General features: G+C 40.3%; 1 protein-coding gene across 1 annotated transcript; it reads right to left on the bottom strand.

The window, feature by feature from the left end:
- Positions 1 to 3,040: 3,040 nt before the first annotated feature.
- LOC149431156 (interferon-induced very large GTPase 1-like) lies at positions 3,041 to 24,755 on the bottom strand. Its single transcript, XM_089665851.1, has 3 exons — positions 24,691 to 24,755; positions 18,277 to 18,335; positions 3,041 to 10,611 (listed from the first exon to the last, which is right to left on the bottom strand). The coding sequence occupies exons 1-3, from the start codon at positions 24,753 to 24,755 to the stop codon at positions 3,293 to 3,295; spliced, it is 7,443 nt and encodes a 2,480-aa protein (XP_089521977.1). The 3' UTR covers positions 3,041 to 3,292.

A 24,755-nucleotide genomic window follows, 5' to 3' on the forward strand; every position in this document is an offset into this window, starting at 1 on the left:
TATGGATCTAGCTTTTAACATTTGGTTTTAGTGATGAGTAGGTTTTTTAGCTATCCTGGTCTATATGGGTTTTTTTGAGACCTACATCATTTTTTATTAATTATTGTCTTTTTATAATGATAATATTCTTTTTACACTATTCACATTATCCTTCCCCCTCTTATACTTAATTTTGAAATTTGCCTGTGTTTTATGGTTCTTTTTAAGCTTGAGGATTATATCATGTTTTAGATATTGATCCTCATTTTCCTTATCTATTCAATTTTAGTTATTTTTATCTCCATTTTTATTTCTAGTATGTTTTTCTTACGTATTTAACGGGTAACATTTCATAATAATTTTATATTAATTCATTTTTCTATATGTTTTTTTGCATATTTCATGTATATTGAAGCCTAATATGTATCCATATAATCGCAGCATGTATTTTATATCAATATTTGATACCAGCTTGTTATAGATAATTCTATGCAGACTATGGATACATTATGTATACAGATATTGTTTTATAAGAAAAATTAGAAAAGTGCAGCGCTAGATAACACAGTGTAAAATACAGTAAGTTCGATCTAAAAAGTTCGATCGGAAATAAATGTTCATAAAGAATCCTGCGATCGATTCATAAGTAAGGTGAACACAGCTTGTATCAAATCCGGAAAATGGCAGAAATGCGCACTCACCGACCGCGCATAGGAAATGCGCATATGTGTATCAAATCCCACAGATGTCGTTATCCTCCAGGAAGGGGTGTCATCAGACGATCTGCTGGGCTAGACGGGCCTCCTTAGATATGGATCAGCCAAGGTATATATTCCTTCCAGGTGCAGGATTCCCTCCTCTGGATAAGATATACAGCTGTGTCTGCCAACCCCTCAGTGAGAGGTAAAAATAGGGAAAGTACCCATAGTGTAGTATGTAAATGCTTTATTGGTGCATAAAATCTAAAAAATCAGGTCAGTGAACAAGATACTGGCACAGTGCCAGAAGAACACACAGTGAGGACTTGTTAAAAGAAAATAAGTACTGACCCTAGTAGCAGTTGGCCGCCAGACCTACACGTGGTCTGGGCGGCTAGATCAGGCGTCACAGGCTGTCAGTTCCTCCTGAGGCCTTTCGTGCTAAGGCACATCATCAGAGGGGATACTCTGATGATGTGCCTTAGCACGAAAGGCCTCAGGAGGAACTGACAGCCTGTGACGCCTGATCTAGCCGCCCAGACCACGTGTAGGTCTGGCGGCCAACTGCTACTAGGGTCAGTACTTATTTTCTTTTAACAAGTCCTCACTGTGTGTTCTTCTGGCACTGTGCCAGTATCTTGTTCACTGACCTGATTTTTTAGATTTTATGCACCAATAAAGCATTTACATACTACACTATGGGTACTTTCCCTATTTTTACCTCTCACTGAGGGGTTGGCAGACACAGCTGTATATCTTATCCAGAGGAGGGAATCCTGCACCTGGAAGGAATATATACCTTGGCTGATCCATATCTAAGGAGGCCCGTCTAGCCCAGCAGATCGTCTGATGACACCCCTTCCTGGAGGATAACGACATCTGTGGGATTTGATACACATATGCGCATTTCCTATGCGCGGTCGGTGAGTGCGCATTTCTGCCATTTTCCGGATTTGATACAAGCTGTGTTCACCTTACTTATGAATCGATCGCAGGATTCTTTATGAACATTTATTTCCGATCGAACTTTTTAGATCGAACTTACTGTATTTTACACTGTGTTATCTAGCGCTGCACTTTTCTAATTTTTCTTTTATAGAGGTGGTTGTGATCATCCTTAGTGCTTTTAGCTGCTTATGTGACAATTTATCAGTAGCGCTCACTTTTGTTCTATATCAATTTAGATATTGTTTTATGTTTTTTACAGATATGTTATCTATGATTTTTTATATAGGGAATTTGCGGTCCAGATGGCTTTTTTACATTTATACGTTACATATGTTAGTATATTCTTTTCAATTATTCATATAGTTGACTCCTTTTGTATATTTCACCCATTATGTATTTTGTGGTCTTGTTAATATCAATTGTATATTAGATATTGAGACTACTGTGTCTCTTGAATACACCTGTATATCTTTCCCCTATTAAACACTGGGAAAGTGGCGCCCACGCATGCACAAAGCGCCCTGGAACGGTGGGGCATATTTTAATGTATTTGTATTAATTTTATATACCCTGAGCCTTTATCATTATAAACTAACATTGCCACAGCATTATTTAGTCAAAATAAAAGTCTGGCTCTGAGGATTAGTAAACACAGCCGTTTGCATTGCTTTCCCTTTGTAAACCAAGAGAAAATGCCGCCCGCGCATGCACAATACACCGCCGTAACTTGGCTGTGTATTTGCCTTTGCCCGCGGTTCTGCACATGGGCACTTGTGCCGGTCTTCGGCAAGATGGCGCCCGATGATTTTTTGGCGCTTTTTAAAAAAATTAGAAGGTATAAATGGCACATTTAAGACGTCAAGCTGCACTAAGGAATACCCCTTTTGATAAAGTACATGTAGTACGAAACGCGCCAAGGAGGAGCCCCGGCAAGCCGTTGACGTCAAGCCGTCGGATCACGGAGGTCCGGCGGCCACCTAATAACACCAGCTGGTTAGTTTTATTTGTACGCAATTGTTATCATATTGCTCCTACCCGATACTACAGTATTTGTACTTTTTTGGGGATTTATTCCTGATTACCATTAAAGTACCATTGAGAATTGCTACACTATGGGATTATCCCTATTCTTTCGCTCTGCACTGAGCACCTTAATCCCCTAGCGATCCCCAGTGAACGTCCCAGCTCCTGGAAGAGGTTGAACTATCTTTACTGGCTATTCCAACCCTGTCACTAGAGGAAGGCCATCTACCCCCGGCTATATCCCGGACTACCCTTAGAAGGGACCTGTGGCTGATGGACAATACTTGATACAACATGCTTTTTATTAGCGCATCTGGTGAGTGCGCATTTTATACATTTATCGGCACATGCACCGCACCTGAGGATTATATAAACACTGGCACCTAACGGAGTCATCTGGAGATCTGTATTTCAACTTTTAAAAAGACATTATAAGATTATTATGCATTTATACTTATACATTTATCAGGCATAGTACTATTTGACTCTATACACTATTTATGCATTTGTAAGTCCAAGACGCACCTATAACTACTGTGTGAGTATTTTTTAGGACTATAGGACACACTCATAGCAAAAGAAAACATGGACGGGTTCTGATCATAATCTGCTCCATCCAAGACAATTTTGGTTATAGATACACTTTAAAGGTCCCTCAAGCTGGCAATCACATCTTCTTTAGTGATACTTTCCCACTGAGGTGGAATTTGTCCTCTGCATTCAAACTTCAAGCCATAGTCATCTTCCAAATTTGTACGGAATTTGCACACATACCACTTCCAGTAGAGTTGAGAAGATGTGTCCGGAGTGATGCTCCAGTTTGCATAGTTAGGGCCAATTTTTCTATAAAATTTGTAAGGAATTTGAGTTCCGCTGTCTATGACCAGGCAGGAATCCGAGCTAACGAGGCTTGAACATATTTCTGTGACAAATTCATTTGAATGCCCCCATGGCATGCCATTAATTGCCTGGGAACGGTGAAAAGCCACAGAGTGATCTCCATCATGGCCAGAGATTGTATTGGTGCATATTGCTTTGCAGAATGGGCACTGTTCCCAGCAGCCACAAAGTTGATCAATAAGTATTTCATGAGGCTTCTTCTCAAAACTGTCAAAATTAATTCTTGCTAATTCTTTTTGAAAATTCTCAGTGGCAGTATCCCAAGCAGTACACAAGACTTCCCGAAAGAACTGAATGTCCTGGATCTCCTGGTGCTCAATGCTCTTCAGATCTGCTCTTGAAAAACTCACAAGATCCTCAATTTGTTTGTAGAAGACATCAAGCCAGTTAGACACATCACTGCTTTTATTCTCAAATTTGGTGGATTCAATGATGCTCTCCAGAATTTTTTTGCGAAAATAATCAAGACTGATCTGCAAGAAATTCTTCATTCTTTGGGAATTCTTGCCCAAACAGTAATCATTAACACATTTCTCAATAAAGCTTTTGAAAAACCTCTTTGGGAAGTGAATATATTCCCTGTATTGCTCAAAGTCTTCCTGCTCAGCCAAGTCTATTAAAATGTAATTTTCCAGTTTGGAACGATTACCGCTAAAGGCTGGAAAGTTACAGGTCATCTCATCGACAATCGCCAGAGTTGTTCTATCATACAATGCCGAACGCATAGCATCCACAATCTTCAAACACAGGAAGTCAGAAAATGTTTTGATGGAGGCAGCACCTTGGCAAGAAATTTTGAAACAATTGAAAAACACTTCACGGTTGTCCTCAAGAGTTACAACAAAATTGTTGGCTCTTTGAAATGTCTCATATATGGATTCAAACTTGGGCACTGCCAAGCCAAAGAGATGCAAAGACACATCAAACTTGAATACGTTGGTCACTGTAAATTGTCTTGATGCGTCAGAATTTATGCTGTTAACAGAGTCAGTCACTTTATTTATTATCTCATGAAAGTATGCCTGATTATAATCTACCCTTTCTTTTCTTTTTTTCTCCAGATAATCACTAACATCTACAACAAGGTTCTTAAACACTATCATGATTTGTTTTCTATCAGATTCATCTGGTTTGTGGTTCATTACCTTCCATTTTGTTTTACCGACAGCATGGTTTGACAAGTCAATGGAGAATGACGTCCACCTACTGAAATTTTTGAGTTTAGAATTCATACTACGTTCATACCTGAAATATCCCAACAGGACATCCTCTGCTTCAGCAATTATGTTAGGTTTTTCTGTATGTGGGGAAGTGGCAATTATTTCAGCAACCCATGCTTGCCACAGCATGTTGAAGTGGTCACTTAGTTGAGATTCATCTAGACCTTCATTTTTAACATCAAGTGCCAGCTGTTTACTTTTCCTAAATAACTCTTCCTCATATCCTGTCTGCCTCTGCTCCACTTTTCTTTGACCCTTTTTCAGATTGATGTGTTCCACTGCTTGCCTTTTGATGTCTTCTACAAGCTCTGTATATAGACACTTGAATCTGTTTTCTGTGTTGGCTTTCCACTGAATCAGTATTTCTTTGTCCTTATCTTCATCAAAAAATTGTTCAAATTCCTCTTTAATTGAGTCAAATGTTTTTGTCAACTCTTCCTCCACAGCAGTTTGGCTGACAGTGCTTATCTCACCCTTCTTAATTTTGTTGTTCAGTTTTGTTTGGAATTCAAGAAAACTTCGTCTCAACTGCCATGTTAGATTTCTGTATTTGTTTTCCACCTTGTTGTAGGCAGAAATTTCCAAGGTGTTTTTAAAACTAAACACAAAGTTCTCATTTCTCAAAGCTGACCAAAGGTCCTCTATACGGACAATGAGCTCTGAGATGTTCAGAATGCTGTGGGGATCTTTTTGCTTACTCAGTATAATATCTTTGACTTTTTGAGCATCCTCGCTATAGTATGGGTTGGGTGGAGCCATTGGAGGGTTTCCTTCCCATAAATGAGCAAAATAATATATGTGTGTTTTTGCATCAAATCTGATTACCTCAGTGAATCGTTGAATGTTGCACTGTTCTTGTTCCGCTGCGAGAGCCGTCATTTTGTCTAGTTCCATCTGAAGGTTGTGACGTCCTTTCATATTTTTATCTCTAGCGGCTAAGTCTCCAACATTTTGGTGAACAAAGAGACAACTTGAGGAGAGCTTTACCCGTTTCATTCTCAGAAATGCCTGGACAGCAATTTGGAGAATATCTTTGATGTCAGAAGGATTTTCACCAAAGACGTTGATTAATGTCATGTTGCCCACACCTATGACAAACGTTGCTAGTTCATTGTCATGATGCAAGGTTACTTTGCTGGATAGTTCCATGGCTCTCAGTCCTTCAGTGTCAATAACCAAGATGTAATCAATGCCCAAGTCTTTTCGGAGCTCATCTGCAATTTCAACAAGCTGCATGAAAGCTCCTCGAGTACATCTCCCGGCACTGACAGCAAACTGTAGACCAAACATGGTGTTCAGCAGAGTTGATTTACCAGAACTCTGAACCCCAAGTACAGATAGTACAAATAATTTCTTATCTCCTATGATTTTTTTTAATTCTTCTAGAACAGCTTTTATCCATTTTAAGGGCACATAGCAAGCATCCCCATCCATCAGCTCAATAGGGTATCCAGAAACCATCATGTCAGCAGCAATTTTAGGCAGCTCATAGAAGCAGTCATCTGTATACTGCAAGTCATTGAGAGCTTCATATGTCTGTCCAACTTCTCTAAGGACATGCTCAAGACCAAACATACAGGCATTCATCTGATCCGAGAGAGACTCCAAGGCTTCCTGTACTGTATTCTTCAAATCTTTGGTCTCTAGTTGTTCTGATTGAAGTTGACTCCATAGTCTGTTGTAATCATCCTGTAGATCCATCACACGGTCACAGGATAAGTCATCAATGTAGATTTTTAGCCACTGCAAGAAGAACAGTTTGGTTGTTTTTGAAGGACACCTTAATTGAGAGATGAAGGCTTTCATGAATTCATTGTGACTTGCTTTTTCTATCTGTTTCTTCCTGATTAACCTTTTCTCCATCTCAATATTGCTGGAGTGTTGCTCAATGCTTTGGTTCATCTTGTTCTGTAGTCGAGTCAGCTCTTTGTCTTTTTTGCACCAGGAATGCCAGAGTTGACCTGAAAGAGGTAACAATTCATTCTTGGCCTCCAGAAGATCTTTTTGTTTTAGAAGAGACATAATCTTCTGAGCATGGATTTTGCCATCTGTGCATTCCTCCCTGTCTTCATCCACTAAGAGTCCATGCAGTCGACCTATTTCAGCACAAATTTCAAGGCTGCAAGGCTTATAATACAAAGACAACAAACGGGTAAGAGAATCAGTGAGTTCCTTCAAGACTTTTGCTTCATTTTGGTTTTTTAGGCCAATTATCACCTGCTTGCTTTCTGTGTTTACATTCACAGAAACCTCTCGGTCTGGGGAGATAATAATCAGTGGTTTCTCTTTTAGTTTTTTTAACAATTCACCACCTTGTTCATTTTTATCCGATTTTGAGAAAAGAATCACATTTACTGAAGAAATCTCTTGTAAAAGTGCAGCTTGCTTGGTATATTTCCAGGCATCACCACGGAGGTTAACAAAGGCAGTGAACTTTTTAAACTGGTCTGTGTCCTTCCCACTTGGGCAAAACCAGAAGATCTCTGCAAGTCCATCAACCAAAATGCGATTTTTCACACTGCCTTCACAGTTTCTGTGAAAGAATATGTCATGTTTGTGCTTACTCAGCAGATTGTTTAAAATCTGGGATTTTGAAAATGGAGCGTTTCCAAACCGAGTGAAAAAGACGACTGGAAAATCACTTTGACAGATCATCTTTTCTTTATGTTTCCCAACATCTGACACATCAGTGTCTAAAATACTTTTATAGACCTGTCTGAAAGCCCACAAAGGTATTTCTATCATGGAGTCATATGGCCTTGGAACTATAAGTGGCAGTGCAAACTGGCACATGGACAGCTTGGTAAAAATATACTGCCTCATCATGTCATCTGCACAGTGGTAGATGGCCAACAACAGGTCCATGGGGTGTATCACCTTTGTCTCGGTTTGAACCACGTGCGTCTCTTCTTTGGAACAGAAATCAAATAGCTCATCAACTGTGTCAAACGTGCTGATGTCTTCTTCAGGGTTCTTTACATTTTCAGCATTGTTAACAACATCAGTGTTCTTGCATACAAGGTACCTAAAGCGATAATCTAAACCCATCAGCATCTGCATAAACTGCCGAGGGAGCTCAAGCTCCTTGTCTGGAAGAATCTGAAGAGATTTGTGAACTACATGAAAGTTTCTTCTGTTCAGACCTTTAGGGTAATATTGCTTAAGGCCCAATATTTCCATGAAACTATGAACATTTTGATTGTCAGTAGTAGTTTCTACAGTGGTAATAATTGGTTGGTCTTGAGATTCAGTTGTTGGTACAATTATTGTTTTTAATGTGTTTACAAGGCTTTCTGTAGTATCGTTGACAATGGCTTCAAAAGTTCCCAATTGTAAATGGTTCAAGTCAGCAATTAAGGACTTCAAATCAAAAGGTTCGGTATGCTTTTGTAGAACAGCCAAAACCTCAGGTTCCAGGGCACTTCCTAAGTTTTCCAACATGAAATGGTAACATTCTTTTTTTTGTGCAGGGGACCTAAGCCTACTGTCCTCATCACCCAATGTTAGTCCTGCTGCCAGTATAAAGGCTTGCCCTCTGTAAGCTTTGATATCTTTGAGATTCCTATATTCATTGAATAAATACTGCATCTTTTCAACCAAGAAGGTGACTTCTTGCCACCCAAGATCCTGCTGGAAATAATGATTCTGCAATGAATACCCCACACAGCTTGCAGCGCAAACAACCAAAAGCTCCTCTTCTTTTTGTTCCATGCGTCTCAAGGTTTTTAAGAAGGATTGAAGATAAGAAAGAATAATAACTGAAAGTTTAGTTGTCGCTTCTTGATTGTCCTCATCGCCATCTTCAGTTGGATTAACTTCTAGGTCTTCTTTTGCCTGGGACATCAATTCAATGAAAGCTGAAAAATCAGAGATGTCAAGAAGGTGTTGCTCTTTCTTAGAATGGTAAATCCATTCAATTAGAGGTGCATATGAATCGTCATTGACACTTGAACATGCAATGTTCTGAAGAAGACATTTCAACATGCAACGAATGACAGATTCATCTTCTCTAGAGCTTTGACTGTAAAATTCTTGAACTCTTCCTAAGAAACATCTTAATTCTTCATGAGGGAGGCAAACCTTTAACCAGACATTGTAGTTCCCAGTCTTTTCATTGAGATACTGTTTAAAATCAATCAACCTCTTTAATTGCTGCTGTGTTGGATGAACCTCCCAAGATTTAAGTTGTGAAAAAAATAAATTGGCTTCATAAACAGCAGTGGAAACATTTTCACCAACTGGCAAATGGTGGTGTAGACCAGTAGCAGATGCATAGATGTTTTTTAGATCTGTAGCTACTTGATAAACATTTTTAAAATCCTCATTGTGGCTAAACAGTATTATTTCCCAGACTGGAATGAGATTGATTCCACGATCAATCACACTCCAGGTCTTATTGTTGGCTTGAAGACCTGATTTCCAATCATTTAAAGAGTCCACTGTTGGTGGTCCTCCAGTTTTTGTTACAGATAGTTCAATGTTTTTCTCAAGTGTTTTAGTCTCTTGTTTGGAAGAGGATTGTCTTGTGTCAGTTATTGTAAAATCAATACCACCTGATGCTGAATAAAAACTGGGACAACTTAGATACAATGAAGCATTTAAAGCCCTTGTAGTTTCCTCTTTAACTTTTTCCATCATCTCCTGCTTAAACCCTCGGGATGAAGCTGTCCACCAATATATTCCTCCAAACTGAAGTGGCCCTTGATTAACATGAGAGCCGAACTGGCTAAAGAACTTTTTATATCGTTCCTTCACAAGAAATGTATCTACCTTATCGCAATATTCCAAAAGTTCCTCAATAGATTTCAGTTCTTCAAGGGCTGCTGGAGAGAGATGGAGCTTCTCTTTGGGAATATAGCAGGAGGCCAGTGGAATGTAGCAGTATTTTGTTGTGGAGATGTAAGCATGTTCTGTGTGAGACTCGCTCTTTTTCCCTGACATACTGGTTGAGTTGTAGCCAAAACTGGCTTCGGCTTGGAACCCCCAGAAGCCACATTTAGCTGTAGCAGTAATACTGAAACCCAACTTCTCCATTGATTGTTGAAATTTTGACTCTTCATCAGAGGATGAGAACTCTTTCTGCTTAAGCACAGGCTGCTGCAGAGGACCAGTGAGAGCAAGGCCACTTGGAACATCAAGAAGTCTTTCCCGTTTCATTAGAACATCCTCCTGCCTCTTTGTCATGTAAATTCCTTCCAAAGCAAGTCCACCAGATGCCTGGTATAGAACATCTGCATCTGATAGATTAGCAGCATTGGAAGGTAATCCCCCTGTTGCAGTCAGATCTCTGTGTAATTTTTCAATCATTTCTTCGAGTGGTTTGGAGTTTTTTACAGATTTACCTTTGTGCTTCTGGAGGCTCTCAGCTGCTGACTTAGCAATGTTATGGGTCCAAGTTTTGGCTTCTTTATGCATTGTTTTAATCTCCTTTAGTCCTTCCTTGGCTTTGTCTTGGTTTTCTTTTAGTTTTTTCTTGGCATCGTCTTGGATTTTGTCCCCCTGTTCAGCCTCTTCCTTTAGTAATTTCTTCTGGGTAGTGTGAGGATCTTCTATATTCAAAAGTTTCTGAAGTGCTTGTTTTTCCCAAGGATGTTCTGTGTTCTTTTCAAGCTTAAGGTAGTCCTCAGTACCCAGATATTGCAAAGCCTCTGTGGCTTCTACCCCTAGGAGTTGCTGGAAATGTGGCACCCATTTTTCTGGTTTGAGTGCAAATTCTTTAAGCTTCTTGCCAAGCTCTGTTTCTGTTGGTTTGGGTCCAACTTCTTTGTCTTTTTTGCCAAGCTCTATTTTTTCAGGAGGAGTCTCATCATCTCTTGCTGTCTCTTGAGGCTCTTCAGACAGGGCTGCAAAACAAAGGCAATATGCTTTAAAGCTATGAGACTTAAGCCCAGTTAAGCAGGAACCGGATAACATTTGATCCATCATTGGCAGGTTGGTTGATCGACTTCAGTACAACCAGCCTGCTGGGCTTTTTTCTTGTGATCACTGCTGGGGGATATTGTATTCTGCCAGTGGGGAAGTGCCAGTGTCAGCAGAACACAATAGTGTTGCAGGAGGAATTAAGCAATTCTCTTTCTTTTTGCTTCAAGGAAAGAAAATTGCATAATGCATGGCCTGCCTTAAAGTCAAGTAATAATATTTGTTTGTTTAAAAATGCATAATGTATCCACCCAATAATAAATACAGTGAAAAACATTTTAATTGACACCTTTGAAAGCAGAATTTTGGGATTGTATTGACTACCACATTTGATAGTAATGTTGAAATCTACAGAAGGTACAACAGTTTGAGATCTGCAGCCTCATCTGGATGTTTAAGATCAAGAGACAAGGAATCCTCCTCCTTCTCCATCCAACATTCAACCAACATTAGTCATGTGTAAGAGTTTAACCAGAGGCGATAAAGACATTTGATCAGTGGAGAAACAAAGCCAAAACACTATAGGCTAAAATATTCGACCAGAAGAGGAAATAATATGCGGGAGGCCTCGGCAAGATATGCAAAGCGTATGCGCCAATGAAGTGAATCCTGTAGGAACAGCTGAACAAATGGGTGTTTGGCCAAGGAAACCTCAAGCTGCAGTGGGAAATTAGAAATTTTGCCTTGGTATTACTACCACTGTTGAATGTGACAGCGTCTTGCTCAGGGAGAAGTCCTGGAAGTCGCACATCTCTGAAAAACCCCATAAGAAGGTGTGGGGCATTCTCAGCCCGGGCTCCAACCAGACCACGTCTGTGACGGACCGTCTGGCACCCTGCTCGGCTGCGTCCATCAGAGAACGGCTTCCTCACCTGGGACACAGGCCAAGGTATTATAGCTGGGCATTGCTCCCAACAACTAGACGGCACTAGCTTAGGTACAACTGGAACTCTTTATTGAACAGAAATGCAGGTTTTTATACACTTCAGAAATACAGGCCGTCCCCACATGAACAATAAAAACAAACATTATACATTGGTATAAACATCCCCCATTGATTAGGTAACTAGGTAAAGTTGACACAAGACTAATTCCATCATGAATGAACCTCCAGGAGGACTAGTCAACAGACAGTAACAATAGGTGATTCAATTAACTCAATTAACAATGGGAGAAATAGACTTGACAGTAAACACATAACATCTTAACCACTTGCCCTCCAGAGGATTTACCCCTCTTAATGACCAAGCCATTTTTTGCGATACAGCGCTGCATTACTTTAACTGAAAATTGTGCAATCATGCAACGCTGCGCCCACATGAAATTTACTTCCTTTTTTGACCACAAATGAAGTTTTCTTTTGATGTTAGCTGATCATCTCTGCGTTTTTTGGTTTTTTGGGGTTACAATAAAGAAAATACTGACAATTTTGAGAAAAAAGCAATATTTTTGACTTTTTGTTATTAAATATGTCCAATAAAAATATTTTAAAAAATCTAATTTTGTCATAAATTTAGGTCAAAATGTATTCTGCTTGCTAAAAAAAAATACATGTAAGTTAATTGGTTTATGTGAAAGTTATAATGTTTACAAATGGCGGTATAGATACTGGGATTTTTTTTTTTTACCAATAATGGCGACGATCAGCGACTTATAGCGGGACTGCGGCGGGCATTCTGAGACTGGGGGGGGGGGGGACTGACTTGGTGTCACTGACATCCCCAGTGACACCAATACAGTGATCAGTGCTAATAAAAAGCACTGACACTGTACTAATGGCACTGGGCAGGAGGGGGTTAACAGGAAGGACGATCAAAGGGTTAACTGCATGCTGTTTTACTAGGGGGCTGTGTTTGTGTTTCACTGTAATCTCACTGCTATGAAGAGCCATAGAAAGCAGTGTGCAGGAGCTGACAGGGGAGGGAACTGTATTCCTTGGAGATTGCCGGGTGCCGACGGGGAATCACAGGCCTGGACCCAGTGATTGACAGTCGTGGCCGCGAAAACCCGCAATTTGGTACCATGGTGACACTGTACTACTTGTGGGGGGTGATGAAGATTTTTTTTTTACACTGATTGCTTTTACACCCATAAAGGCCGTAAAAGCAATTATTTCTCCTTCTCTCTGACTGCATTCTTGCAGCCGTTGAGAAATACTGTGTGAGCTGTGATTGGTCACAGCTTGTCACATGGTATAAGGCTGTTGTGAATAGCCCTGTACCATGTGACCTCTGTGATCATTCACAGATTTCACACGTAGTAAGCAATGATTTCAGAAGTGACATCTTACTACTCTGCATGTGATCACTGATTGGCCAATCAGTGATCACATGATCGGGACCTCGCACAGAGGTCCCGTATGAATATCGGTGTTCCACTGTGTCTAGATCATGGTGCTGCGTGCTCCCAAAGAGTGCGCACAAGCAGGGGGAGGGGAGGCCGTTTATAAATGGCCACCCGCCCCTGCACTGCCACCGTTCGGCCGTTTATATACAACAGCCGGACGGGAGGTGGTTAAGGGTGCCTCCAGATTTCAGTAAGCCCTCCACCTCCAGACTTCCACAACCACTGGGCCAGGGTTGTGGGAAAAAGGTCCTTGTCCTCATTAACAAGTTACTTCCCAAAATGAGAGCATGTGGCCTAGTATGATATACGATGGTCCTATTACTCTTCTGGCTGCATGCTTGGAAAAGGGTCTGGTATAGATATTGGTGGGGACCCCATGCTTTTGTTCTCTTGTTTTTGTGTGGGATTCCCCCTTAACCACTTGCCGTCCGCCTGCTGTTTATAAACGGCAGGACGGTGGCACTCCAGGGGCGAGTTGCCGTTCATAAACGGTACCCGCCATTTCTAGCTGTGCGCTAGAACACAGTGAAACACCGATCGTCGGACGGGATCCTGATCATGTGATCACTGATTGGCCAAAAGTAGTAAGCAAGATGTCACTTGTGACATCATTGCTTACTACGTGTGAAATCTGTGAATGATCACAGAAGTCACATGGTACAAGGCTATTCACAACAGCCTTGTACTATGTTACAAGCTGTGAACAATCATAGCTCTCTCAGTATTTCTCAATGGCTGCAAGAATGCAGACAGAGAGAAGGAGAAATTATTGCTTTTAATTCCTATATGGGTGTAAAAGCAATCACTGTAAAAAAAAAAAAAAATCTTCATCACCCCCCACAAGTAGTACAGTGTCACCATGGTGACACTGTACTGCTAGGGTGACAGTATGTAAAAAAAACAACCAAAAAAAAAACAAATAATAATATAAAAAAATAAAATAAAAATGTAAAAAAAAATTTTAAAATTCTTAATTGTTAATTTTTATCAATTATTATTTTAAAATTAATTTTTGGTTATAAACTAACTTGGCTTTTTTTTTTTTTTTACTAAAAAGATAAATGGAATACATTTCGGCCGAGATTTATGATGAAAGATTATTTATTTGCAAAATTTTATAAGAAAAACACTTTTTTTCAACATTTTTGGACTTTTCATTTACATAGCAAAAAAAATAAAAATCCCAGTGGTGAATAAATACCACCAAAATAAAGCTTTATCTGTCTCAAAAAAATGGTAAAAAATTCATATCGGTACAGTGTTGCATGACCGCGCAATTGTCATTCAAAGTGTGATAGCGCTGAAAGCAGGAAGGGGGTAAAAGTGTCCGGACAGGAAGTGGTTAAAGTCCATATCAGAGACGAAGGGTCTGGTAGGGAATTTGGGGAGACCTCATGCCATTTTTGTGGGTTCCCCAATAAAAGCCAGACCTGAAGGGGCTGGTATGAATTTTGAGGGGGTAACAAACATAATTTTTTTTACACTGTCCCCGCCTCTTTGTGGGCACTCACCTGTCAAGCCAGAATGTCCAGCTGACAGCTGAACGTGCCGGGGAGATGATTCACTGGTTGTTGGAATGCCAGTCAGTGCTGATTCCTATTTAGCAGGGGCAATAGTACTACCAAATGTTTCACTTCCCACTGCAGATGGAGGTTTGCTTGGTCAAACACCCATTAATTCGATCATTCGCACAAAAATGGTCATAGACTGTACACAGAGCTGAGGTTTCCCCCATATTATTTCCTCCTCCAGTCGATTATTCTTACCTATAGTATTAGGCTATACTCTCTACTGACTAAATATTCCTTAACTCTTCTGGACGAATGTTCTTCTCCTAGGATCAGATGTTGGGCAATGTTACCTTTACTACGGCTGCAAAAATAGGTCTTTTTACCTACAAATTGCATACATTGCATACAAAAGGAACACATGTAGGAAATGTAGGAATAGTACTCATTGCCAGGGGGTAGGAAGCCCCTTCATACACAGGTCTGTTTGGTGCTGAAGATTTGAGGAAACCGTTCAACTGTTTGTACAAAATCATCTTAAAATTAAACAACGTTAAAGCCTAAAAGATTATTTTATCAACTGAAGAGGTACAAACAGTTTGTATATAGTAGTAGGATGACCATGGTCATAGAATTTACCTTTTATATACCTAGGATCCACTTTCACTTTTTCTGAACTTCGGATACTCACAGGTCTTGTCCTTCCCCCAGTCTATGATTGTAAAGTGGGAGGAAAGACTGATGTGCCCATCTCTCTGTCCCTCTGCTCTCTCCACCTATCTGTATGCCTCTTGCCAGCACATGAGTGCTACAGTACAATTGATTAATTCCTTGTGCTGCTTCGCCCTCTGGTATTACATTAATAATTTATTCACTCTCCCATTACCATCACAACCCCTGCCTTATACCATGAAAATCCCTGGCCTAACCCCCATCCCACTTCCATTCCAATACCCATCCCAACCCCATCCCATTATCATTCCAATCCCTATCCAAGTACCATCCAAAATCTTTTCCTATTACTATCCCAATACCTGTGACATTAACATTCAAATCCCTGCCCCACTACCATCCCAATTCCTGTAATATTGCCATCCCAATCCCTGTAATATTATCACCCCAATCTCCTCCCTAATACCATCTCAATCCCTGCCCCATATCCAGCCCAATTAATCTTTACAATATCAATCTCCATCACATTACTGTCACTCCCTTTTCCCCATCTCATTCCCTGTAAAAATATGCTCCCATTCCCTGTTCTAATGCCACCCTAATTTTTACTCACTTGCAATTACATTTCTTGTCCCACTACCATCTGTCACATACCTGGTTGGGGAGCCTGACGTGGAGAGGAGGCGTCCTCTTACTACTCCCGCTTGGAGCTCCTGATAGTGGCGACAGAGGTGGGTCTTGAGATGACTGTAGGCAGGTGATGACCCGGAGATCCAGTTGCAGGCCAGGTGTGGATGCAGGAGCGTAGGTACAGCAGCAGGTAGGTATGGCGGCAACCAGGATACAGGCCAGGTGCAGATGCAGGAACATAGGTGCAGCAGCAGGTAGGTATGGCAGCAACCAGAATACAGGCCAGGTGCGGATGCAGGAGCGTAGGTGCAGCAGTGTCGGACAAGCCGTGTCAGGATCAATCGAGTGGATCAGGAACAAGGGTCCAGGCAAGCGGATAGTCAAGGATAAGCCGGGTCGGTGCAGGCGGAGTTCTTTCTTAGTCAGGGTCAGATCAGGTACAGGTAACAGACTCAGGTTATGAAGTACAGGACATTGTAGACCAGAAGGCACAGGCTAAACTGTGTTGGTTATTTAAATAGCCCGCCTTGCGATGACATGCACACCAGTGCGCATGCGTGTAACTGCACGCTCCAGCGCATGTGCACTCGCACCGCCACGGCTGACAGGGATCCGGCACCGGTGCATAGATGTGCATCGGCGAGGGGACGATCCCTGACACCATCACTTTTTCCATTCCATTACTACATCAATCTTTGTCCTATTGCCATCCAATTACGATCCCACTCCCTGCCCCATTACCATCCCAATACACGTCCCATTAGGATCTCAGTCCCAATTCCATTACATTCCCATTCCCTGTGCTATTACAGTCTCATTACCATCCCGATCCCTGTCCCATTATGGTCCCATTCCCTGTCTCATTACCATCTCAAGCACTGTCCAATTACCATCCCAGTCCTTGTCCCATTACCATCCTAATCCCCATCCCCATATTCCTTCCAATTATTATACCAATCCATGTCCCATTACCATCCCAATTTCCATCCCATTACTGTCCAGTTCCCTGTCCTATTACCATACCAATCCCTTTCTTACTAACATTCCAATCTGCATACCATTATGATCTCAATCCCCATTGCTTTACCTTCCAATTTCCCATCCCATAAATGTCTCATTGTCATCCCATTGTGGTACCATGCTCTTCCCCATTACTATCCCAATCCCTGTTCATTTGCCATCGCAATCCCTGTCCAATTACCATCCCATTACTATACCAATCCATGTCTTATTGCCATTCCCTATCCTATTACCATCCCAATCCCTGTCCCATTACCATCCCAATCCATGTCCATTTGCCATTACAATCCCTGCCCAATTGCCATCCCAGTCCATGTCCTATTACCATTCCAATCCCCATCTCATTATCATCCTATTCCCCATAATATTACCATACCAATCCCAGTCTCATTACCATCCTATTACTATCCCAGTCCCTTTCCTACTACCATTCCAATCTGTGTACCATTATAATTTCAGTCCTCATCCCATTTCCTTTCCATTCCCATCTCATTATGGTTCCATTTCTGTCCCACTACATCCCAATCCCTTTTCATTTGCCATTGCAATCCCTGTCCAATTACCATCCCATTTTACATCCCAATACTATACCAATCATTGTCCTATTGCCATTCCCATCCCATTATCATCCCAATCCCTGTTCCATTACTGTTCTATTTTCCATCCCATTACTGTCCCATTCCCTTTCCTATTACCATCCCAATCCCTGTCCTATTACCATCCCAGTCCCTGCTGCATTACCATCCCAATACATTTTCCATTACAATCTCAGTCCCCATGCCATTATCTTCCCATTCCCCTTCCTATTACCATTCCAATCCCTGTCCTATTACCATCCTAATCCCTGTTCCATTATCATCACATTACTTTACCAATCCTTGTCCTTTTGCCATTCCAATCCCCATCCCATTCTCTGTCCCATTACAATCCCATTCCCCATCCCATTACTGTCCCATTCCCCATCCTATTACAACGGCAATCCCTGTACTATTACCATCCCAGTGCCCGCCCCATTATTATCCCAATCTCTGTTCCATTATGGTCCCATTCCCTGTTCCACTACCATCTCAATCCCTATACTATTACTATTCCAATCCATGTTCATTTACTATTGCAATTCCTGTCCTATTATCATCCCAATCTTTGTCCCATTACTGTTCTATTCTCCAATCCCATTACTGTCTTATTCCCCATTGTACAGTATTTCTGTCCCATTTTGTATCCCATTGATAGACCAATTCCTGTCCTATTGCCATCCCATTACCATCCCATTCCCTGTCCCATCACTGTTCTATTCCCCATCCAATTACTGTCCCATTCCCCGTCCTATTACCATCCCAATCCCTGTCCCATTACCATCCTAATTCCCATTCCATTACAATCCCAATCCTCATTCCATAACTGTTTTATTACCTGGAGCTTCCATGTCCATCCCTTCATCCGCCATTCCAATGCCTCCAATCTCTCCTAATCTGCAGAAGAAAAGTTAGTATGAGTATTTATTACCAAAAAGTTCAAATATTAAATTTATTGGATATTTTTTTATAATCAAAATGAGAAATTATCGGGGGTTTAAATTTTTTTTTTTTTTAATTATAACCTTTACAATCACATTAACCACATCAATACCGTACACTTTCACTACCCAGGCCAATTTTCAGCTTTCAGAGCTGCCACACTTTGAATGACAATTACTCTGAAATGCAAAACTGTACCCAAATGAAATTTTCATCATTTTTGTGAGACAGATAGAGCTTTGTGTTGGTGCTATTTAATCACTGTGATAATTGTGCGCTTAGCTATATGGACAATGACAACCATATTTGTATCATACTGTACAAATGTCATTCTCACTCCCTCCAGTCCCCCCTCCCTCTTTGAATGGAATGTGGTCTGTGTGTGTGCACTAGGGTCGCAAGTGCATAAAGCACAGCTGGATAAGCTTCATGGTTGTAACCCCAATTAAGCCTGGTGCCAGAAGGTCTGACAAACACTTTCATCTGCCCGGTCGTAAAACTATAACTCAGTCGGTCCCTTGACATGTAAGCCTTACCTCAGAGTGGCCATAAAACGTACATCCCACTTGAATCACTTTTCATACAAATTCATAAAACTTCAAGAGGAACAGGGCACATTAAAATAAAGCATATATTCAGATAGGTCATTTTAATACGAGTCACCTGACACCTTACATCCCTATGTAGCGTCTACAAGAGAGTAGAAAGCAATATCTTTTTATCCGTCACAGCAGGATATGCCATATTTGATATCTGGACGTTTGAAATATGATTCTGCATATTAATCTGCCAGTGGCTAGGATGCTACCTGTACCTATTGAAGGTTATTGACCATGGTAAAAACTTGAGAGGGATTTGGTCATAGCCTTAGCCCCCATCTAACACCCCTCCCCAAATGAGGCGATTGATCCTTGGCACCCTGTTGGGACATAAGAAAAAAGGCTGCCATGCCTGGAGAGAGAAGAAGAGATTCTCCCTTTTAAGACCAGGAACCATCTTTGGGAGAAAAGGCACCCTTTTGTTCGGACACTTGGACTTGGATTGTGGTCCATCGAGCTGGAAAATCTTTGTGCAGGCGCAACTGAGAGTGGCATTGTTACGCAAGTGGCAGCGCGGTCTTAGATTGGCTGGTCCTTCAGTGAAAAGTTAGTGAGAAGGGCTGGGGTCTGACGCCGCGCCCGTCACAATCACCGCTGTGTTTTTTATTTTTTGCTAAATATAAAAAAAAGACTTCATATTTTTTCACTATCTACGTACTGTCACCAGTCAGTGTCCTTGATCATCTCCATGCCAGTTACATGACAATGCTATACTGCGCCGGAGACAGTATGTAAAATAAAAAAAATAACATGAATAAAAATAAAATAAAATTACAACTTCAAAAAATTTGCCATGCCTTTTACTAAACACATTGGATTGTATACTTTCCAAAAAGAAATCACTTTTCTACAGACTAAACATTATACACTGATTTGGGTTATTGTTACCAAAGAAATGCAGCAGTATCCTAAATCTATGAACAAATATCATTTATTTGCAACATTTTATAAGAGAAATAAAGAAAAATGTTTTTTTCCCCAAAATTTTAAGTTTTTTTGTTTATTTAGCAAAAAATAAAAAACACAGTGGTGATTAAATACCACCAACAGAAAGCTCTGTCACACAAAAATTATGAAAATTTGATTTGGATACAGTTTTGCATTTCAGAGTAATTGTCATTCAAAGTGTGGCAGCTCTGAAAGCTGAAAATTGGTCTGGGCAGCGAAAGTGTCCGGTATTGAGGTGGTTAATGTGATTGTAAAGGTTATAATTAAAAAAAAAAATCCTGATAATTTCTCATTTTGGTTATAAAAATTATCCAATAAATTCAAATTTCATCATAAATTTGGGCCAAAATTTATTTTACTACGTCTTTGGTAAAAAAAAAATCCCAATAAGTTTATATTAATTGGTTTGTGTTAAAGATATAGCATCTACAAAATATGGTATACATACTGGAATTTACACCATTTTGTGCTACACAGCACTACGCTAGTTTAACTGACAATTGCGTGCTCATGTAATGCTGTACATAAATTAAATTTTTGACTGCCTATCACATTTCTTGAGCCGCTAAAATGCCAGGACAGTACAAACACCCCCAAATGACCCCTTTTCAGAAAGTAGACACCCTAAGCTATTTGCTGGGAGACATGTTGAGTCCATGAAAGATTTTTTTTTTTCCACAAGTTTTTGGAATTTTTTTTTTATTCACACAAAGTTGTCATTTAAATGGTTTATTGCTCACACATGCCATGGGTATATTTGGAATTACACCCCAATATATATTCTACTACTTCTCCTGAGTATGGGGATACCACATGTGGGAGACTTTTTGGCAGCCTAGCCGCACACAGGAGCCTGAAATCCAATGACTACTTTGAAAGCCTGATGGTGCGTAAATTCCTCATTTAACTTCCTCACTACCTATCACAATTTCAGATGCTTTGGAATTCCAGGACAGCACCACACCCCCCCAAATGACCTCCTTTTGGACAGTAGACACCCCAGACTATTTACTGAGAGGCATGTTGAGTCAATTGAATACTTTAGTTTTTACCACAGGTTTTTGGAAAAATTACAAAAACTTTTTTTTTTTTTTTAACACAAAAACTTGTGGTGAAAAATAAATTCTTCAATTGACTCAACATGCCTCTCAGAAAATTGTTTGGGGTGTCTACTTGGCAAGAAGGAGTCATGGGGGGGGGGGGTGTTATCCTGGCATTTTATGCCCAGCATTAGAAGCCTCTGCTGCACATCACTCACTCTTCTATCCATTTGAAGACCTTTTCTGACACTTTTTGTTCACATGAAAAAAATCTGTATTTTTTGCTAGAAAATTACTTTGAACTCCCAAACATTATATATTTTTTAAAGCAAAAGCACAAGAGAATAAAATAGTGGGTGTTGTAAGTTTTTATGTCACTTGCGCAGCGATTTTTCAAATGCAATTTTTCTTAAACAAATACATTTTTTTTAATTTGAATGCACAAAAACACAATATATTGGCCAATTGTTTTGTAAAATATAAAATATGATGTTATGACAAATAAATAGATACCAAACATGACATGCTTTTAAACTGCGCACACCCCGTGCAACAATGAAAAACTACATACATTTTTAATATCCAGAGGCGACGCTTTAAAAGCCTTTACAGGCTACCACTTTAGATTTACACAGGGGGTCTAGATCTAGAATTACTGCCCTCAATCTGATGTTCGTGGCGATACCTCACATGCATCATGCAATCGCTGTTTACGTACGGACACGGAGCCAACGCTTGCTTACAAAGGAACAAAATATAGATGCCGCGCTCTATCAAGACCTATTACCTGTATATAGTATAAAATTTGTATTTGAATTAAATCTCTAATAGCTGCATGATCTCTTATGTGTAACCATACATGATTGTAATGCCAATCAATACCCAAACATGTGTTGATAATATTGAATAAATGAATTGAAAAAATATATATCCAAATTGGTGATTAAAAAAAAAATATATAAAAAATAAAAGTCTGTGCAAAATTATTAAAATTTGTGTCCTTCGATGATTAACCTCCCTGGCGGTATGATTAATTCAGATTTTTGGTGCTGAAAGCGGTACTATTATTTTGCATGGAAATATGTAGTTTTTTTATTGTAGGCTGTAATATTTAGGAATAACTCACTGAAATCTGTCCGAACAAGAGTCTAGTAAACATCCCGGGGAGGATAAAATTTGAAACACGAAATCATAAATTATAATTTAATAAATAATCATAAAAAATAATAATATAATAATAATACATTTAATTCAATAATATAATCAAACCAAAAACACTGAAATTTGAAATATAGCGCCAAGTTCGCACATTGCTGAGCTCAGTCGCAAAATCGTTTTCAGTGCCTGATGACGAATTTCCCCCACAAATCATTATCACTCAATTCTGCAAGTGGTTCTGATTTACTATCGCTGTTCTCTAGCCGGTCTAAACCGCTTTTGACCTAAAGGGACACTTTTTGGACGCCATGGACGTTTCTCAGTTTCCAGGCAGAAAGAACAGACAAAATGCAGGCGGGGCGCCGGACAAAGCACTAGGGACAAAATGTATGTGAAATTGGTTGAGACAGCAATGTTTTACTATGTAAAATGTAAAAAAAAAAATGACATTATTTAAAATTTTTAAATTTCCCGCCGCCGGCGCCCGTACGTCCCGACGTCACAGGGACAGGACACAGAAGCCAGATGCCGGCATCGGCCGAAGGAGATGGCCGAAGGAGATGGCCGGGGACGCTGCAGGGGACACATCGTGGGAGCGCAGGGTAAGGTAAGTGAAGAACAAATGCCGGAGCAGTGCCGCAAGGTATTCCGGAGTGTAGCTCGGGGTTACCGCTCTTGGTACTGAAATGTTACCCCGAGCTACACTCGGGAATACCGCCAAGGAGGTTAAATAAATAATCCAATTAATAAATAAATATCAAAAATAAAAATTGAAAAATGAGGAAAATAAATAAAAGGTAAAAATACAATGAATTTTGTGCAAAAAACTCAAAACAAACTTAGTGCAGAGTTCAGCAGGGATGAAATATCTGTGTGCTCTCCTTCCAATCAGCCTGAGGTGATGCAGGTGAAGGTTGCAGATAGAGGGCTACTATGTAAGCCTGAATGGTCATATGGATCTCTCCCTCCTCAGACCTTTCCTTGATCCAGCTCTTTAAGTATTCCTCATACAGATCATGTAAACAGAGAAAAGTGCATAGTGCTTTATCGTTGATAAAAATAAACACTTTAATATGCGCTCAATATGCACTCACATTAATTAAAAACAATCTGCACTTTGTATAATAGCCACTTTAAGCGGTGAAGAGCAGCCTCTCGGGTGTGCTCGCATACACTACCAGTGCTCGCCGTGTAAGGATGCATGGTGATGTCACTGCCCCTCCCCAATGCGTATCTCCACAGGGATTCATGGCTTCGTCCGTCTGTGGAAGGCAGCAGGAGTGGGGGGCATCTCCTTCCCCTGCTTGTAAAAGCAAAAAAGCTGAATAAAACAATATCAGAATAATGCCTGTAGCTGCAGGCATCATCCTGGTATAACCACTCAAAGTCTAGCGATGTACCAATACATCACTGGTCCATATTGGGGATATATTCTGTGTTCTTATTTATTTATGCAGCCTGTGGGCTGAATGAAAGAGAAGAAATCTCTGCAAGAAAAGTGTGGTATGCCCTCCATTACAATATAGTGCCCTGCATCCAATCACTTTTAATTTTGGGCATACATTAAATGTTCTTTTATTTTCAATCAGCGCACGGGCTGAACAAAAAAAAAAAAAAAAAAAGAACCTAACAGATTCCTCTAGTCACATTGATCGATGTGGATGAAGAAATTTCTGACCAAATTTTTTTTTTCAAATATATGCCGAAGAATAGGGGCCATCCACCCACTGGCCACCCCAGGCCCCCATGCTTGGGAATATATGTTCTTTTTTTTAGCTGTGGATGAGAAATCTCATCCAGCAGCAGTGCACGCACTGATGTATATTCCGAGAGCACACCCTGTTGCTGTCAGAATAAACAGATTGGTGCTGCAGCTGAATGGCATTCCTGCAAAGAAAGCAACAGCGGTTAACAATAAAACAGTACCAATAAAATAGAAACTCAATAAAACAACATTTGTTATTGAAATCTGTGCCAAAAAATGAAAAACAAAATATGCTGAAATATAGGAGCGATCCATCCACTGGCCACCACAGGCCCCCATGCTTGGGCATATGTATTCTTTTTACCTATGGATGAAAATATCTCATCCAGCAGTGCTGCACACACTGGCGTATATTCTGGGAGCACACCCTGTTGCTGTCACAATAAACAGGTGCTGCAGTTGAGTGGCATTCCTGCAAAGAAAACAACAACGGTTAACAATAAAACAGTAACAACAGAACAGTAACTCAATAAAATGACTACTATTTTTGTTTGTTTACCTTTTTTTTTGTAAACTTAAATATTCTAGATTTTAGGATCTCTCAAAATGCAGTAAGCAGTTTCCTGACTACCTAACATCTTTCAAGACCCTGTTTAAATATGTGCCCCAGACTGTGCTGTACCCTACACTAATACTCCACTAGTTTGTGGTAGCAACAGAAGCAGTCCTTGAGGCAGAGACCAGGTTGGCCAGGACAGGAGGGATGAAAAAAGTGGGTGTCAAGCCTAATTCTGTGCCTTTTTTGGGGTGACCTTTGGCTTGAGGTACCAGGAATGGCATCAGGAAAATGCCTCTCATACAGCCGGCTAACTGCATCTGTGCTGGGGGTTTGGGCCATGGCACCTTCTGCATACAAAAGGGCCAT

This window comes from Staurois parvus, unplaced genomic scaffold (genome assembly GCF_062004578.1).
Source record: "Staurois parvus isolate SC_StPar_1 unplaced genomic scaffold, SC_StPar_1.0 ptg002372l, whole genome shotgun sequence".
Taxonomy (NCBI): Eukaryota; Metazoa; Chordata; class Amphibia; order Anura; family Ranidae; genus Staurois; species Staurois parvus.

Coding starts and splice junctions, on each gene's coding strand:
- LOC149431156 (XM_089665851.1), bottom strand. CDS start 24,755: ATGGCCCTTTTGTATGCAGAAGGTGCCATGGCCCAAACCCCCAGCACA. Junction 18,336..24,690: donor ACAGATGCAGTTAGCCGGCT/GTATGAGAGGCA, acceptor TTTCTTCTGCAG/ATTAGGAGAGATTGGAGGCA. Junction 10,612..18,276: donor GATGGACATGGAAGCTCCAG/GTAATAAAACAG, acceptor TTTGTTTTGCAG/CCCTGTCTGAAGAGCCTCAA.